The following is a 17,497-nucleotide window of genomic DNA, read 5'->3' on the forward strand; positions in this document are numbered from 1 at the left end:
GCACTCACACCTGCAAATAGAAGCATCCTCAAATGAAGGAAGAGATATTATTTACATTGCATGATATTATGAGTAAATAATGCAATTCCATTGTCCTAAAAATCACAATAGATATAATGGGTCAATGAAACGTCAAGTTTAATTCGTAACTTAATGTGCTTGCTTTGCATTTACCTTTCTTTCATACACTATATACATATGAGCATGGGATTTTCTGCATCCATGATGTATACATAAATCTTTACTTTGTAGTGCATTACCTTTAATTGAACTGATCTGTAACTGATCTTCAAAATGCGAGTGTTACAGTGGCGCAACAAGTAGCGTTGACACCTCACTTCATTCTTTGGCTACACTAAATTGCCCCTAGGTGTGAATGAGTTTATGGTGGACTGGCATTCCATCCAGGGTGTATTTCTGTCTCACAGCCAGTGTTTCCATGTGCTCCAGATCTGACCAGGACGAAGTGCTTACTGAAGATCAATAAAAAAATTTAGCTTTACAATGCAAAACGCAGCTAACACTGATTCAGACATTATTCCCTACATTATTCCCTAATCTCTTGTCATAATTTTCATAAAATTGCTTCACTGAAGAACTCAGTCAGTATCTGGTAACTAATTAGTCTACCAGAAAGTCCAGAGACACTTGATGGGTTTGATTTTGAGAGAAGACAGCAGGACCGCTTGAGAGGAGGTCCATGAGGAAGAGAGAGAGAACTTCACTTTGTTCCCAGAAGACTTGTAAATATCACTGCCTGTGTCGGTTTTAGAAGCAGGGGATCCATTCATCTCCTGAAGGCAATGTGGCTGGCAGTATGGTATGTGTGTGTGTGTGTGTGTGTGTGTGTGTGTGTGTAAGACTTGGCTGGCTCACTCTGATAAAGTCTAGACACATCAAGTCATCAGCTGGGCTACTGTGATTTCTTGGTCAAAGCTATGAACTTTGCTCATCTAATTTAGCAGTAAAACCTTTTCATTGTAACCAGTGCACCAACAACAAATCATACGTATGATTTTATACTCAACATTCAATATATTAGGAACACCTATACACTTGCGTATTCATGCAATATTCAGTTAGCCGATCATGTGGTGGCAGCAGAATAGACAAAATCATGCAGATACAGGTGAAGAGCTTCGGTTAAAGTTCACATCAAACACAGAATGGGGAAAAATGTGATCTCAGTAACTTTGACAAGGGCATGCTTGTTGGTGGAAATATCAGCTGCTTTGAGTATTTCAGAAACTGCTGAGCTCTTGGGATTTTCATGCACACCAGTCTCTAGAGTTCACACAGTGGTGAAAACCCCCCCAAAAAACATTCAGTTCTTGATTAGAGAAATCACAGGAGAATGGGCTGACTTGTTTGAGCTGACAGGAAGGCTACAGTAACTCAAATAACCACTTTTTATAACCGTGGTGTGCAGAAAAGCATCCCAGAACACACAACATGCTGAACCATGTTGAGGTGGATAGGCTACAACAGCAGAAGCCCACAACAGGTTCCACTCCTTTCAGCCAAGTACAGGAATCACGCTACAGTGGGAACAGATTCATCGAACTGTTGAAGATTGGAAAAAGACCAGGTGACGTTTTTCCAATATTCAACTGGCCAGTTTCAACAAACCTTTGCCCAGTGTAGCATTAGATTCTTTACATAGTGTACTTAATTGTGTTTTCTTGTGTGTATGTGCACCAAAAGTGATGTAAGTGGTGTGATGGATAGAACACCAGTAATAAACCTTATTGAAGACTTCACTCTTATATAATGAGAGCTTTTGTTGTCTGGATGCCAAGCTTCCTTGGATAGCAGTGCTCAGATATTACTTTTTTTTTTTTTTTTTACATTTGCATACAGTATGACCTGTTGACAATCCTACACAGGCTTAGACCAGCATTTAGCCCAGAGTTCCAGTTTTGTGTTTCTTCAGCATTATAACCAAACTAATATGTCAAATCAATAAAATCACAGGTCACAAGTGTTTTCTCGGAAACACATTATATAGGAAACTCAAAAAGTTAGATCAATCACAAGTGTTTGTGTGAAATAAATTACTCCGCTAACATAAGTGGCTCAAAATAAAAAGCCAGGTCTTTTGTTGGATGGTGTTTAGCGTATTTATTGAGCTCTTAAACTGTTCACTTTGTTGCATTCTTTAAAAAAAACCTCAGAGTAAAACTTATGAAGCTAAGAACCCTTAACTATTCAAAGAACAAAGCTTGCAATGCTATATTGTACAATAGTTAGCTAAGAAATAATACAAAACACCTTGAAATGTCTAGAACTATTTTCAGAATATGTTGAAAAAGTGAAATGTGGAGTTGATGTACTCATTGGAGTGTCTATATCAGTTATATTAAAGGTCTAATAATTTGTGCTCATTGGCTAAGGTAGTAGTTAGCTTAAAGCTGTTTCCAGGCACAACTCAGTTTTGGCCTGCAATAGGAAGTTCTCACCCTCTTCCTGTCCTGCCCAGTTGCTGAAAGCCACCTAGCTACAAGGCTGTTTGGGACTGTTATGGGAGATATGTGGCAAAAAGGGGGAAAAAAAACACATATATGGAGTTATACAATAGTCCCCTTGCTTTCTTTATACAATTCTCCTTCCACACTTTCATCTGCACACACTTTCATCTACCAATTAGTCATTTTTTAATTTGCCATAAAAATGACTTACATTGCCTTTGAAACTTCAGAGGAAACTTGCTCTCCTCCTCGCTGTTGCAGAGAAGATTCATATCACAAGGAGGGATTTAACTCGGTTATATATGACATTCCTGTGACAAGCTTGGCGAAAAGGTACAATAAAGACGCCACACTGAGGATGGATGGTCACCTGGTGTTAGTAATTTACAACTCGTCCGTTTCCTGTTGCACTCCCCGTCCGCTGTAGGCTAGACTGCAGCCAGTGCGTGTGGCACATCAGCGGGGAAATGCTGGAACTTAGCCCACTGTCGCTCCTCATGCTGAGCGTCAGAAAAACACTTCCAGCCAGGCTAAGTGCTTACTCACTGTTAGCCTAGTGAACATGATGGAGACCCTCAAGAACTACTGGTTTCTGTATTTCTAGAACCTTTCAGAACTAGCTATAATGTCCAGTAAGTTTTCTTGTCATAATACAGTAGAGGGTTAAATATTATATACACATTCACTGGCTACTTTAATAGAAATAGATTCTCCTGCTCATTCATGCAATTATCCATTCAGGCAATCATGTGTCAGGAGCGCAATGCATAAAATCATGTAGATACAGGTTAAGAGCTTTAGTTAATGTTCATGTCAAACACATCCAGTGAGTGGCAGTTCTGTCTGTGGAAATGCCTTGTTGATGAGAGAGGTCAGAGGAAAATGGCCAGTCTAGTCTGAGCTGACAGGAAGGCTATGGTAGCTCAAATTATCACTCTTTACGACCGTGGTGAGTAGAAAAGCATCTCAGAATGCACAAGATGTCATACTGTAGTCAGATGGACTGCAACCCCAAAAGATCGCATCGAGTTCCAATCCTGTCAGCCAAGAATGGGAATTTGAGGCTACAATGGGCACCGAAGCTAGACAGGTAAAGGTTGGAAAAACATCATCTGGTCTTTTTCCAAACTTTAACTTTCAGTATATACACAAAGTGACAAGATTTAAAATGGAATGGACAATTGTAAGGTTAAAAGTTCTGTCAGTATTCAGCAATATTTTTAGTCCAGAATTTTTTGTAAGAACCTCTCACTGACAGTACAACTTAGTCTCAGATTAGTCTTATCCAGGGATGGAGAACAAGACTTTTCTGAGGTAACTCGCAAGCCAAAATGAAGTGCAAAATTAACACACTAGCCCAAGAAAATAACTCTGTGGCACATCACCCTGGCTTCTCTTCCAGCCCTTACTGGTCCAATGTGGTTCTTAATTGAATTGCCTCTGGCTTAACTCTGCCAATAAAAGCAAATGGTTCAATTTAACCTCTGAATTCCCACTAGCTCCTAATATGCAGAAGAGCCTCACACTTCATTCCGAAGTATAGCTGAAGCATATAAGGCCCTCTGCACCAAACCAGCCCCTTCAACCACCCAAGTCAAATTCACGTCTAGTAAACCTTACCAAAGAAGCCCTTCCCAGCTGCAAAGGTCACGTTCCAATAAAGCAGCATCAATGAGGCTTCTTATTGCCCTTCAGGGGTTGTAAATCTCTTCTAGAATGAGAGAACAAGGCTGGAGGTGTCATGGACTAATGACACCTGCAGCAGAGACAAGTCAGTCCACCACCATGTCCACTAGCCCCCAGTATGCCTCTATAATGCGTCACTTATGGCGTAGGCGAAACAGAGGGAAATTCCTATTTACAGATCATTGGAGTGCTGAGCTCTGAACATGGTGATGTAGTCTGGCTGTAGAAAAATGGAGCTTACGGGCCCACACATCTGCAGACTGGCCTGTCAAAGGACTGATTTACTCCGGGCCGTAGAGAAGCAGGAATGCAGGCTGGGAAAGGAAGAGCCTTTGCTGTGCCCCCTGCACCCCTCCTCAGGTCCAGATCTTATTTATGACCTGTCCATTCATGCAAAATTCTGCAGCATCTGAATTTGCCCAGTGCATTAAGTAGTGTATCAGGTCATTTAAATAATGTGTGCAGATGTGACCATTTTGTAGCAAATATTTTTGATATTACCTTGAACATCAGGTTGTACAGTGTCCACTAACAGTTGGAAGGTCATTTGCTCTAAGGTTCAAATTTAGCGTATAAAGCAAGAGTAGATTCACGATCAGCTTCAACATCGTCTTATTAAGAATTTTGCTGATCCAAGCTCAGCCCTTTTGTATCTGAGTATCTTGTGAACGGAAACATTTAAGAGGAGTTTATACACACTTAGAAACAAGGGTTCCTCAAGAGATCTTTGTATAATTAACAGTAAAAAGATTTTAGTTGAAAGCTTCTTTGATTGGGAAAACACACTGTTGTCGGGCACTGTTTTATCCTAGAATCTTTAAAGGTTTTACCAGAGGGGGATGCTGAAGAACCCAATTCTAGCGTTAACTTCTTTTTTTGTTTAGTAATTTCAAAACCTTTCTATATATAAATATTTTTAGGGGGACCCTCAGTCCAGCTCTATATAATCACACCCTGTAAAGCTTATGTCCTTACTAATTTCAATGCACCTGATCCAGCTTATTAGCTTATTATCAAACCTTTTGTGATCTGAATCAAAAAGTGTTTCTGGAGAAAGGATTGGAGAAGGCAAAATACACACACACACACAGATGCATATATATATATATATATATATATATATATATATGCGTGTGTATATATGTGTGTGTGTGTGTGTATATATATATTATATATGTACAAATACATATATATACATTAGATTTTTTCTGTTAAGGAGCAGAAAAGAATAATGTAATGGCAGGTCTTTCTTACACACATCCATTTGTTTATTTCTGGTAACCTCACAGGAACTGAGGAGGAAAGTTTAATTGGAAAATGTATAGCCTATCACCATTCCATATTGGCCTTAGTTAAGAGAAAGCAAATTGCTCTTACTGTAGGTATTTATATCTTTTTGCATATCACTATACCACAGAACAAACTCATCATGTCAATGTGTAATGTAAGTAAAGAGGAAACGACTACAGAGCTTTTGGAGAAGCTGCGGAAAATGACACGGACTCTGAACTCAATGAGGCATTAAACTGTCTCTTTGGGCATTCTCAAAACTTAAATGGCATGACAAATGAAGTAGTGAGTAGTGGTATTAAACCTACTATTACCTCAGAATGCTTAATGATGATAGGTTTCCAGGCGTACTACTTTTGTTCACGCTCTCTTAAAAATGCAACTTAATCAGGTTTCTCCTTACGATTCACAGTTATTCTTGAAGTAAGACTAAACAAGCTGCAAAGAAAATGCTATAACCTGCGCAAATACATCTTAGATGAGCTCATCAGAGAGATAAATTATAGTGATTAACACCAGCATTGTGTTACTTTCCCGAGGCAAGAGTTTGAAAGATTAATTTTGTTTATGTATCCAATGAAATGTTGAGAAATGAATACACAACTGTGATCCTGAGATAATCCCTATTGAACCATGTGCAAAAAGTAAGCAAAGGGATAAGAAGTTTCACTTGCCTGCACATGTCCAGGAATGACACTTTTACAACTGTTTTTTGTACGAAACAGGGAGGAAAAAATCTTCAGGTAGTCTCCCCCCACCCCTGTCTTTGGGTAAACCTCAGTCTGGTTTCCGAGTAATTGTATTTGTTGAGACGTTGCATCTCACTTTCTCTAGGCAACTCTGGCGTTTACGAGCGGTTACTCATACAAAAGCAGGGAGGTCTGATTGCTCAGCTAATTGGTGTCGGCAAGAGATCACAGAGCGGGCCTCATAAAATCCAATGCCCCTCTACCCCATTACATCACGGCACACTGGGCCAGGCGAGGAACAAACCTCTCAGACTACTATTGCTGGTTTTAGAAAGATGTCGAAACTCAGCATATTATGACCTAGTTGTAGTATCAGGAAACAGGAGCATCTTAAGGACTTTTGCCACTAAGCTTTGTCTGCTCTCAAGTGTTCGTCTATCAAAAGGAACACAAACAGATCTTCATCTTCTTGTTGCTAAAACATTCAGTTAGAGGCGCTTCCTTGTTAGTTAGCCCTTCTTATCTTTTAAACTTTAATCCTGTCTCCCAGCACAAAATGCACTCTGGTTAGTGCAGGACAGGTAGTAAAACGGGCTAGAAGTCAGATTAGGGATTGATCATTTAACCTTTGAAGGCAACGCTACTGCGGTATATCCCCAAAGGCTATAGGAGTACTGTATACCTTGTGTTAGCTATACTAAAGAGATTCACAGCTTTGCTCTTATCCCTGTCACCTTCAGGGATTTTTAACAGCAAGCTGAAACAGAGCAACCACACTGGCAGGGTTTAATGAAACTGTTGTCATCACTGACTAGAGTAATGAGGGATTCAGGATAAGGTGCACACTGTAAAATGGAGCAGTTCAGGACATTTAATTAAATTCTAATGAGGCGTTTAATTATCAACACTTTCTGGGTAAGTGGCAGCTTGTGATCTAGTTATGAGTACGTCTATCAACAAGACCTGTAGATAGTAATGTTACAATCGAATATAAGGTACAGCTTATAGTGGACACACACAAAAAATCTGCATCTTGAGTGTGATCCCTCCACATCCCGTATTACCATATTACTTAATCACTCATTCCTCCTAAGAGTGGATCAAGTATAAACAGAAAGAAAATCCCTGCATCTATCACAACCACATTCTCTTCATCTTTAATTGTTTCATAAAATGCCAAGGTGATGCTGCGCCAAATGCATGTCCATGAAAAAAAAAATTCAAATAAATCAGTCTACTCACAGCTAGCCAATATGTTTCTTTTTACAATTGCCATCCAAAGCATTCCAGAAAGTAAGGAAAATTAATTGTGTTGATGTCACCCTGCGCAAGCTGTTGTTGTAATTCCCGTTGCCAAAGAAGCAGCAGCTGCTTTTGAAATGTGTTGACAGTGTCTGAAGTTAAAAAGAAAAATTTCACAAATTTTTCATCTTACATCAATACTGTTGTTGTTGTTGTTGTTGTTTTTTGGATTATTATTTGACTCACTCTCAGGGTTGTTATTTGAATTGCCGTTAAATGTCTCTCCATAAAAAAAAAATTAAAAATAAACAATAATCAGCCTGTGCAAGAATGCATGTCATCACTTACTACTTAAAATATAATGATTGTTGACTTGCCTATGTGTATTCCGAAGTACCACAAAATGTTGATGATTTAATGTGTGCTCTCTCAGAATTTAAATAGATGCATCACCCACATAGTACTCTTGAGTTATATTATGCAAGTCATACAAGTGCCCTGTGTGGGCTTCAGAATAATGTTTCTAATAAAGTTCTGCTTTCATCATTTATTTATTTATTTATTTATTTATTTATTTATTTATTTATATTCTTCAGTCATTTGTTTATTATTCGAACTTCTCTTCGCACCTGCATTTGTTTTACACAGGATACTGATACCAAACCTTTTGACAGCCTGCCACACTCGTGCAATTTAGCGTATTCTTATTCAAGCAGGGAAATTCAGAGATGCACCCCAGACAGGGACACTGAGACAGGGCCAGACAAGATCTCACCTGCCAGCTGAACCAGACATAGCACAGTCTCACCCAAACCCCCTCCCTTAACCGAACTCCAAATACAGGGGAGATTTGTGGCACTAAAACTGCTTACAGTAAGCACACCAATGTAACTAAAAAATGATAAAAAGCAAACAGATTTTGAAATTGCTATGCGATTAGGCATTGCAACAGAGTGAAAGTGCGCTCCAGGATGCGAGAAAGTGTTTCTGACACAAGTGTTAATCCAGCAAGAATTGAAATGTCAGTCTCTCACATCGTAGTGTGTCAAGAAGATGAGCGCTTTGTTTAACTTGGCACTCACCACACGACCATAATGGGCCAAGGGTAATTACGGACTTCAGGCAGTGAGAGGTTAATTGATCTGGGATAAACAGCTATTTCGGAGGAATGCCTTTCTTTGCCCAAACTTTTGGTGAGAGACTTTTGTCTGTCTATGTCTGAATCAGAGAACACCTGTAGGTGTAATAGGATCCAGATACAGCGATAAATATTTACATTAATTTGTGAGACACGTTTGTCTGTGTGACTTGCATCTGAGCCAGTATATAATCCAATCATATGCTTTGCTTGTAGATTTGATAGTAATGCAAGTGCTTTAGAGCAGTGGGGTCTGGGAACCAGGGCTTTGTGAGGCATAGCCAAGGGCTCTGTGATTTTTTTTATTGAGTTAAAGTGGTGGAAATCACAACCCACAATCACCATATAGCTTAATAACTTACAGTTATTAGTCAGTTTAACTGGTCAATTAAATTAAATGGGTTTCAATTTTACTGTACATTAATAACTGACAAAACATGTAGGTCTATAAATAATGACAAATGGACTTGTTGTGTTTTGCTAGTGGAACATTTAGGAATAAAAAGCTCTATGGCTCCAATAATTAGATAGAATATTATTGAACACATTTGAATAGTTTACAAAAGAAATGTGTGCTCTGGGGGTCTGTGGATTTATATTTTCTTTAACAGCTAAAGGATAAGGATAAAAAAAATGTTAGAGCTGCTGTTTTAGAAAAAACAACTAAATCCATACAGTACAAAAGCCGATACAAAAACAAAATAGTCCGTGCTCTTGGGTGGGAGGGACAGCAATCTCTCTCTCCTGTCAATCCTAGTGACACTAACAAATCACGGCTGTCTATGAGCTCAAGTGGGTGTGGAAGAGAGCAGATAGTGCTTTCCTATTTCCTGTGATGCAGCATGAGCAGCAGTTCAAAAAGATGCCGTTGGCTGACTTCATGTGTCTCGGAGGAAGCACATGTTAGCCTTCACCTTCCCTGGGTGGTAGCTGTCGTGTGATATGGGAGAGCTGACTGGTGGGTGGGATTTGCCAGAAGACCAAATTGGAGAGGAAAAGGGGGTGGAGTGGGGGGTTGGAGGTTGCGCAAAAAAAGAAAGAAAAACTAAAAAGATTCAAGTACAAGATCTTTGTAGCAAGAACATATGTGAGCAGCAACTAAACCCAATGGTTATTGTAAACACTAGGGCATGGGAATATTAGTCATGGGGCAGAACTACAAATGTTACAATCATGAATGAAAATACTAGAGTAGTAAACATGAATAAACAAATTATTTTCAACTTAAAAAAAAGATCACAGAGAACACTTGATGTGTACACAAAGGTTCTGTAGGACGTTCTGAGTCATCAGGACATTCTTGAAGACTGTAAGTGAATGCACAGAACAATCTGGGCAGTTGATTGTATCATTGTCTAATCACAGGTGAAAACTTTTAGACTTCCGTCACTACCTGTTGGAGGTGGTGGTGTCTACAGCAATGTTCACTTGAACACGCTAGTGATTGAGATGGACAATAGGCCCTGATGAATGACGTGGGAGAGGTTGCATTGGTGTAAGATAACAACCAGGACTTGAACTTCATGTGCAGCAACTTTGGAGTGTGGCAGTAGATGAAGAAGACTGTTAAATGTGTACGTTGCTGTCTATTTTGCTTTATTATATGGTGCATTGTTTTCGTCATTTGGATCACCTGAAGTTGTTCAACATTGTAAGCTGGTAGGGGGTGCAGTCCAGCAGTAGTTGATCCATGTGATAATGATAACCTGGATGAGGATCAGCACAATCTGATCTTTCTGTAGTTGGTAAAGTCACTGATTATAAAAATGTAAAACCATATGTCAGTTAACCAAATAAAATGTCGATCAAATCTTTAAAGTATTTAAAGTGCCAAAATGGAAAATATGCGTACATTATAAATGCAATACTCAGACCAGCTGATTTCATATGATGTCAAAGGTAATGGTTTGTTTGTTTGTTTGTTTGTTTGTTACAAAAACCTTGGTGCCAGTAGCTGGAAGAATGTTGACTTTATATACCATACCATTATCTCATGTCAGAATGAAACTTAATCTGTTGAAAATCTAAATAAAATCTTTTTTTTTTTGGTATTAGCTTATGTACATGCACATTAATATACATATAATAGAAAACTAATAAACACCGTCTGATCAGTCAAAATGGATTATTCAGTAGCACTGTGGTATAAGGAGAGAGTTAAAAATGCCTGGTTGTCATGACAACGCCGGAATCAGCGTCTAACTACACTTCCCGGTACACAGCGCGGCCCACAGACATCGCCGCCGAGAACTACAACAACCAGACTCTCTCACGTTCACACTCACCAGATTACTGATTACACACACCTCAATTACCTGCACAGCAGCTCACAGTATAAACAGACTCTCAGTTCTTACACTCTTTGCGAATTATACGCTCTGTGTCTCGTTACCAGCCTATACCAAGCCGTTTATTCATTGCATGATATTTTGGTTTTGACCTCTGCTGCCATTTAGGTTGTTGATCTTGCCTGCCCTAGCATATGTTGTTTGTTCATCGCCTGACCCTTGCTTGTTTTCTGACCATGATTTTGGATTGTTCAGTTTGCTTTCGTTTCATAAACCATTCAGTAACTGCACTTGCGTCCTCGTCCGCCTGCTGACACCGGTCTACCTGAAAAGCTAAAAAATAGAATAAACCTTATATGTGTATTTAATGGAGAGAGAAATAAAGTACATATTGAGGAAGTATGAAAGTTATATATGAAGTAAATAAATAAAAACCTGAACGTAAAAACACCAGGTTTGCCTGAAGGTATAAATATGAGCATTTACTCAGATTAAAAATTGACTGACAATGTTTAACCTATTGACCGATTGAAATTGATGTAAAAATAACTGTAAAGCAGAATTTGGATACAAGACTTGGTATTTGTAATTCGATTTTATTCACTAGCAGCAACAGAAACCTGCCAAAACTTAGACAAACACACTATGACACAGCAGTCAAAGCTTTTTGACCTGGTTATTTTACTCGGACTCGAGTAAAAACATCCGCCGTCTCTGCCCCTGTGGTCATTCAGGGTTCTGTGACTCAAAGCTAAAAGCCCAGAGGGAGACATTTTTGGCCTGTTGCTCTAAATAGGGCTTATCAGAGCAGCAGCTTATCGGTGCTGAGAGACAATTAGCTGGCGATAAACAGCATTGCAGTGTGGTTGCAGTGTGTGAGAGATAGCACAGTCCTCATTAAGAGAGGCTCTGGCCAGCTGCTGTGATAATGCTTTAATAATCACTGTTTCCGTATTCTCACACACACACAAACACACAGACGTATTAATATATTAAAACCTGTGTTCAACTCACTCAAATTGTGTTTAGCTTCTGCTTTTAAAATGGCTAACACAAACTTGAAGTTAATAAGACAGAAAATCTAGAGTGTCATGTTACCAAGAAACCACAAAGCCTTTGGTCAAGACTTTCCCATGTTAGAAAACTTAAAGTTGCAGCTCTACCCATGAGTGTTACAAAGCACTGACACTGATGACTCCTTACAAAAATGCTAAATAAACTCCCCATAACAGTAAATGTGACCCTGTCAATGATTACATTGTTTTTTAATCTGTTTGGAGCATATGGAGTGGTCACCAATACAAGTCCCTTTGTAGGTTGTTACTATAGAAACAATAGCATATAGAACAAAACCATTCTGACCGATCAGAATCGAGCTTTCAGTATATTGTTGGTAAGTTTATACCGACTTTTAAGGCCCGCATCAGCTTTCTTTTATTCCAATAGTTGTAAAAACAAAGCCAGCACATTACTTTTGTTCTGGTACATAGTGAGCCATTTTCTCATTTCTCTTTTCTCACAAAAAGCCTGAGAGTGGAACTGAATGGTGTCTAATATCAGAGGGCGAGACAAAGAGCGTAAGACAAAAGCCTGGATTTTGTATACCGTGGACGTGCTGAGTGGTCCAAGTGCTCGAGGTGTGTATGGATAAAAAAAAACTTGACAGCTGCCTCACACCTTCTTCCTGTGGGCATGTGTGTGTGTGCGTCTACGTTTTTATGCTTGTGTAATGACCCCCATGTGGTGAGTAACTGCTGCCTGCCTTCTGAAGCAGGTGTGAGTTGGACCAGAGCACTGTGTATTATATGGGCTGAACAGTGTGTTTTTGTGGCATGTAGCGTTTTAGTCTATCGCTTCCATCTTGGAGCAGTAACCTCAAAGCCAAAGTCACAGATGGAGAGGTTAAAAGAGAATGAGCCATGATGAGGGCCTTTCTCCTCCGCACCTGCACTCACACGAGTTGGTTCTGCGGCGTGAAAGACAGCCTCATAAATAATCACCGAAGCAGAACTACAAAAATGTGGAATTCTTTTCTGCAGAAACCGAGTCATTCTGGTTTCCCTTTTTTGAAAACATTTCATATTATTGGTGATGTGCCCAAAACAGTTATCCGTAACATAATCGGAAAGATTGCACAGTCGTGTAACATACTGTGATTACATTTCAATACTTTTGAACGAATTTCCATTTACGGGCCACGCACTGAATTATAAAAACTGGTCATATTTCCATCCGATGAATGGTTTCCTAGTAGAACACATGCTCGCTGTCTGTGCGCCATACGCCACGTTTCACTCGACTTTTTCTTTTGAGGGAAAATATGCTGCTAGGACATTTCTAAAATTTTGTCAAAACATCTCGCTAATCCAATTGCATCACAGCACAAGACTTTTAGTTACAAATGGAGATTAGGAATATTCTCGAATTAAACATGTTCAAAACGTAGAATATTCACCAAGCGTTATAGTTTATTAAGTCATATTTATTAAGCATGTATTATATGAAGCAGTGATGTACTAGGTTACTGGAATATGGCTTTACTTAAAGGATATCAGAAACTTTCATTATAGCTTCCATAAAAGGTTGAGATCTCTAGGGGAAAAAAATCTCAATTTCATGTCTGACGTCAGTGGCTGGGAAAGTTCAAGGGTCAAATCCATGAGCAGGTGTCTGTGTATGTGTGTGTGTGTGTGAGAGAGAGAGAGAGAGAGAGAGAGCAAGAGACAGAGAAAGTAATATACTTGCTTCTTGTACTCCTGCCCATTTATTTTATGAAGCATTTGTCTTTTAATAAATTGCTGGAATGGACGAAATCCCAAAGATGCAGTGAAGTCATGAAAAATAACAGAGCTTATTCAGGACACCGGGATACGTCTCTATTCTTTCTACTCTCTCTTGTTGTTCTACTCTTTATTGGGACCTGTGGAGCCAGTAGGAACTTTTCTCAGACCAGCTCAGCTCACTGAAACATACGTTGAGAGGTGCGATTCATGCTGAAGCCTAGCAGGAATTATGAATTTTGGGCTAGCTGTACTATTTAGGGTTGTAAATCCTTGATGTTCGTAAACATTTCTCATTCAGTAGCTCTGTTATTATTCATTCAATGTAGCTTTGTACCTCATATTTGTGGAGAGATTTTCTTTCTTTCTTTTCTTTATTTACATATGCATCACCTGATATCACTTTAACATGTCCTCTTTTTTTTTTTTTTACTTTTTGTCTCTTCTCTGTTCTTTAGCTTGTCACTGTAACCTACACGCACGCCGCTGTCGGTTCAACATGGAGCTGTATAAGCTGTCAGGACGCAGGAGCGGAGGAGTTTGCCTCAACTGTAGACACAACACGGCCGGACGCCACTGTCACTACTGTAAAGAGGGCTACTACAGAGACATGACTAAGCCCATCTCACACAGACGCGCCTGCAAAGGTATGTAGAGAGGTTTTACCAGCACCAATGCATATACATGTACCAGTTCAGTAAAGTAATTCCCAATAATGCATTCAGACAAACACCTGTGAATTTGTGCTTTTAGCATGGGAAGGCAAATACACTTTACACTTTATGTAATTTATACTGATAAAGCATTGAGAGCACTTGCTGAATGAGTGCGAAATATAGATACCAAATAGGGACAAATCTGTGGCAACAACAGACCTGCTGGAGACAGGACAAAATGGGGGGTGGTGGTGGCTTAAAGGAGGAGTTCAGCAAGCATCCAACTGTGACCAATATGACACAATCATGCTGCATCAAAAAGGTTCACTTACCTTTTTATCCTTTTGTCCCAAACCACACTATAATGTAGCCTATATGCCTATATATAGACTGGAGGTGCATCTCAATCAGCTCCCTAGCACCCTAGGTCATGAATCAGTATATCGTGTACAGGTTCACTATACACTGAGACACTGATGACTGAATTTCCAGTGACATGACTACATACTCGCGTTGTAAAATGTCACCACTGGTATTTATGAACAACAGGCAGGACCGAAATCTTTCCGACATTATATGTTATATAGATTTGTTAGCTTAATCACACATGTTTCTGTCACGGTACTTCAGGCAGGATCGTAGGCTAGCTAGTGTATTTTTTTAAAATCATTAAAAACTTAAAAGCCATTAGACTCAAACAAACCATATATAAAACATCAAATAAAGTTAAAAATCATTAACATAAGTAATCATTTGAGAGCTACAACCACGATAACAAGCTACTTACATTCGTAGATGAAGTTGGCTGAGAGTATGCCTGCCTTTTTTTTTTTAGCTGAGAGGCTTCAGAAAATATGACGCCATTTCCAGTAAGGGAACATAGTGAGCATCGATGCTCCCTGGTTTTTTGCGGTGGTGTATTGTGGAATTTTTTTAGGGAGCGAACATTCCCGTGCACTGGAATTATTTTGTGATTGAGACAGCCCTTAAAATGGCCGACTCCCTGATTACTGAACGAGGGAGCTGAATGAGATGCACCCTGTGTCTCATTAAGCATATGAGAGTACTAAATAGTATGTTTGCTAGATCTCATACTCTAGTGTAGAGCGAGAGTGAGAGAGATAGAGAGAGAGAGAGATAGAGAGAGAGAGAGAGATAGAGAGAGAGACAGAGACAGAGACAGAGAGACAGGCACCATGACATGGCTAGAACAACATTTTATCTTCTTCAACAAATGCAATGCATTCAGAATGAGACTTGAGCAGACATTTTAATGCCCAGTTGACAATACCAAGGGGACACCAGACAAAATCGACAGACCTAACCAGACTGTCCAGTCCAAAAACTGAACACCTGGTAATCCTCACTCCAAGCATAAGCTAGTTAAAGACTGAAGCTAACAGTTTAGCTAGCTAGCATGAGTTTTGTACAAACAGTGTAAAGTCAGAATCACACAAACTGACAAGAATATCAACATATCTCTCAGATGTGTTGGAAAATGACTAAGAAAAGACTCATATTTAAACTCTCAGTCTAATTACTCATAGCATTGCCTGTTAATACTACTTCTATGATACTATACCGAAAATCAGTATTACAGTATCTCACAAAAGTGAGTACACCCCTCACATTTTTGTAAATATTTGATTATATCTTTTCATGTGACAACACTGAAGAAATGACACTTTGCTACAATGTAAAGTAGTGAGTGTACAGCTTGTATAACAGTGTAAATTTGCTGTCCCCTCAAAATAACTCAACACACAGCCATTAATGTCTAAACCGCTGGCAACAAAAGTGAGTACACCCCTAAATGAAAATGTCCAAATTGGGCCCAATTAGCCATTTCCCTCCCCAGTGTCATGTGACTTGTTAGTGTTACAAGGTCTCAGGTGTGAATGGGGAGCAGGTGTGTTAAATTTGGGGTCATCGCTCTCACACTCCCTCATACTGGTCACTGGAAGTTCAACATGGCACCTCATGGCAAAGAACTCTCTGAGGATCTGAAAAAAAGAATTGTTGCTCTACATAAAGATGGCCTAGGCTATAAGAAGATTGCCAAGACCCTGACACTGAGCTGCAGCACGGTGGTCAAGACCATACAGCAGTTTAACAGGACAGGTTCCACTCAGAACAGGCCTCGCCATGGTCGACCAAAGAAGTTGAGTGCACATGCTCAGCGTCATATCCAGAGGTTGTGTTTGGGAAATAGACGTATGAGTGCTGCCAGCATTGCTGCAGAGGTTGAAGGGGTGGGGGGTCAGCCTGTCAGTGCTCAGACCATACGCCGCACACTGCATCAAATTGGTCTGCATGGCTGTCGTCCCAGAAGGAAGCTTCTTCTAAAGATGAAGCACAAGAAAGCCCGCAAACAGTTTGCTGAAGACAAGCAGACTAAGGACATGGTTTACTGGAACCATGTCCTCTGGTCTGATGAGACCAAGATAAACTTATTTGGTTCAGATGGTGTCAAGCGTGTGTGGCGGCAACCAGGTGAGGAGTACAAAGACAAGTGTGTCTTGCCTACAGTCAAGCATGGTGGTGGGAGTCTCATGGTCTGGGGCTGCATGAGTGCTGCCGGCACTGGGGAGCTACAGTTCACTGAGGGAACCATGAATGCCAACATGTACTGTGACATACTGAAGCAGAGCATGATCAGTATGCAGTATTCCAGCATGATAACGACCCCAAACACACCTCCAAGACGACCACTGTCTTGCTAAAGAAGCTGAGGGTGAAGGTGATGGACTGGCCAAGAATGTCTCCAGACCCTATTGAGCATCTTTGGGGCATCCTCAAATGGAAGGTGGAGGAGCACAAGGTCTCTAACATCCACCAGCTCCGTGATGTCATCATGGAAGAGTAGAAGAGGACTCCAGTGGCAACCTGTGAAGCTCTGGTGAACTCCAAGCCCAAGAGGGTTAAGGCAGTGCTGGAAAATAATGGTGGCCACACAAAATATATCTTTGGGCCCAATTTGGACATTTTCACTTAGGGGTGTACTCACTTTTGTTGCCAGCGGTTTAGACATTAATGGCTGTGTGCTGAATTATTTTGAGGGGACAGCAAATTTACACTGTTACACAAGCTGTACACTCACTACTTTACATTGTAGCAAAGTGTCATTTCTTCAGTGTTGTCACATGAAAAGATGTAATCAAATATTTACAAAAATGTGAGGGGTGTACTCACTTTTGTGAGATACTGTATGTCCAGGTTGGGATTACTCACATAAAAATGCAGAAGTTAATGCACCCAGA

At 39.9% G+C, this 17,497-nt stretch overlaps 1 protein-coding gene across 2 annotated transcripts in view; it reads left to right on the forward strand.

Moving 5' to 3' along the window:
* Window positions 1-17,497, forward strand: part of ntn1b (netrin 1b) — a 55,149-nt gene that overhangs the window by 9,890 nt on the left and 27,762 nt on the right. For both annotated transcript variants that reach the window (XM_053610470.1, XM_053610479.1), the window contains exon 2: window positions 14,040-14,228. In XM_053610470.1, the coding sequence (XP_053466445.1) occupies window positions 14,040-14,228 (189 nt within the window). The remainder of the gene's footprint in view (window positions 1-14,039; window positions 14,229-17,497) is intronic.

Source organism: Ictalurus furcatus, chromosome 2, assembly GCF_023375685.1.
Source record: "Ictalurus furcatus strain D&B chromosome 2, Billie_1.0, whole genome shotgun sequence".
Classification (NCBI taxonomy): Eukaryota; Metazoa; Chordata; class Actinopteri; order Siluriformes; family Ictaluridae; genus Ictalurus; species Ictalurus furcatus.